Genomic DNA, 1,901 nt, shown 5'->3' with positions numbered 1-1,901 from the left:
GGCCTGGGAGGATCACAATTGATCTTAGGCTCCAGTCTCCTCCACCATTTATGATCACGAGCATGTTCAATAGCGAGATTTCTAGTTAGGGTGCAAAGGTCGTCATCATCTAAAGTAAGTTTGTCCCAGGTTTTCTGTCCGAGCCTGTGAAACCGGACATTAAGAGGCTCCAATTTGGAATATTGATGTAATTCCCTAATTTTATTGTAATAGGGAGGGCTATCTTTGTAGGCTCTCCTGAAAGCCCTATTTTGTATTGCCTGCATTTTATTAAGGGAAGATTTGCTAAGTGCTCCGAATATTATAGTGGGGTACTCTAACTGAGGTCTTACTAATGATTTAAATAAACGAAGTTGAGTTTTAGTTGATAAATTTGTAAAACATTTTAATTTATTAAGAGTTACTTTGGAAGCAGTTATTCTCGCCTTGACGTATGAAAGGATACCAGATTTCTGAAAGTTACACCCAAGTATTGTTGCCTTTTGTTTAAATGGAATTCTTACATTGTCTACAATGATTTCTGCAGGATTGCGAACTGAAATTAGGAGGAGCTGAAATTTGTTCAATTTTGTTGTTATTGTAGGAAACGATGAGAGCTACGTCCTTATATACGGCAAATCTGGCTTAGGCAGAGAGGCAGCAAATTTACATTGGCTGCCTCGGGCATCGTGGGCGGAATTAATAGAATGGTTGATCATTATTGGCTAAGCCGCTCGCCGAGAGTGCCTGTAGATCAGTCAGACTGCCTTCCCACTCATTCATAGGTGATGAGTCGCTATCTTGTCTTCTGGGAGCTGGGCTCTGATTGGTGGGAGCACTTGCTGAGAGGGTATGCAGGCTAGCCAGATTATCTTGACGCTGATCAAAGCTGTCAGGGTTAGTTATGTCTTGATCAGCTGGATTGTCTTGGTTGGAGATTTCATGGTTAGTTGGGTTACTTTTCCGTGTGTTGTTCCTTTGACAGGAGGGGAGGAGGAACATTTCCTGGGTAGTGTAAATGTCGGTATTTTTCTCTGTATAAGAAGAGGTTCAAGTATGCGAAGTCTCCTGCTATCTGGAGCACGACCGATGATCTTAGCGTTCTTAACTATTTCCTCCCGTTTGATGTTGTTGTTGTGGTCGTGGAGGGCATGAGCTTTTATTGCTCCTTGTTGAACATGACAGGACAGTCTCTTTGACAGACGCATGTGGTCATTCGTATGTAACGTCCAGAGCATCCTGGAACAGGGCATAAGTAGGAATAGACCTCGTTGGTCTGTCTGAAGATGTCCTGAGTCGTCGGGGGTGAGTAGTCACAAACTTGTCACATTTTCAAAGGTCTTCATACTTGCCTAATTGCCTAAATGTAAATTTGAAGGGGCAATTAGGGCGAATGGCCGGAAAGCGTTGTTTACTTCTCAGTTAATCAGAAATCGTTCAGGAAAGACGATGTTGATATTTCCAAGGCTTTTATCAGTTTCTGACCTGTAATAATATTTAGATACAGTACACTTACAAACCCTAATACTTTTTCCACCACATTTGTATTTCATAATTCTCATATATATTTAACATTAGGAGACTGAAATGGATTTACCAGAAACATCCCATATCTAAAACACCAAGATTCCTAAATACAGAAACGGTTGATGAAAAAAAATAACAATCTTTTATTGAATTATTGGAGTATTCAAATAATTTCGTAAGATTGGGGTGCGCTCAGGCACACTACTAAATCTTATTTCTCCTACTGTTGTTGTTGTTGTTTTTTTTTTTTAGTTTTTATAGTTCATATTAGGATTTGGCCATGAAATGGTCAATCTTCCAGCCATCCTGGTGAAGTGGAAAGTCGTGTCCATGTTCTTTGCAGCTGGGTTTTATTCAAGCGAGATGCGATTTCACCGATTGTCTTGCTCATAAGA

General features: G+C 40.3%; 1 protein-coding gene across 1 annotated transcript in view; it reads right to left on the bottom strand.

The window, feature by feature from the left end:
* LOC137628548 (uncharacterized) overlaps nucleotides 1-1,187 on the bottom strand; it is a 29,352-nt gene extending 28,165 nt beyond the window's left edge. Inside the window, exon 1 of the mRNA XM_068359699.1 lies at nucleotides 939-1,187. Coding sequence (XP_068215800.1) covers nucleotides 939-1,187 — 249 coding nt within the window. The remainder of the gene's footprint in view (nucleotides 1-938) is intronic.
* Nucleotides 1,188-1,901: the final 714 nt, after the last annotated feature.

This window comes from Palaemon carinicauda, chromosome 36, assembly GCF_036898095.1.
Source record: "Palaemon carinicauda isolate YSFRI2023 chromosome 36, ASM3689809v2, whole genome shotgun sequence".
Classification (NCBI taxonomy): domain Eukaryota; kingdom Metazoa; phylum Arthropoda; class Malacostraca; order Decapoda; family Palaemonidae; genus Palaemon; species Palaemon carinicauda.
This window is presented reverse-complemented; position numbering and strand designations above follow the sequence as displayed.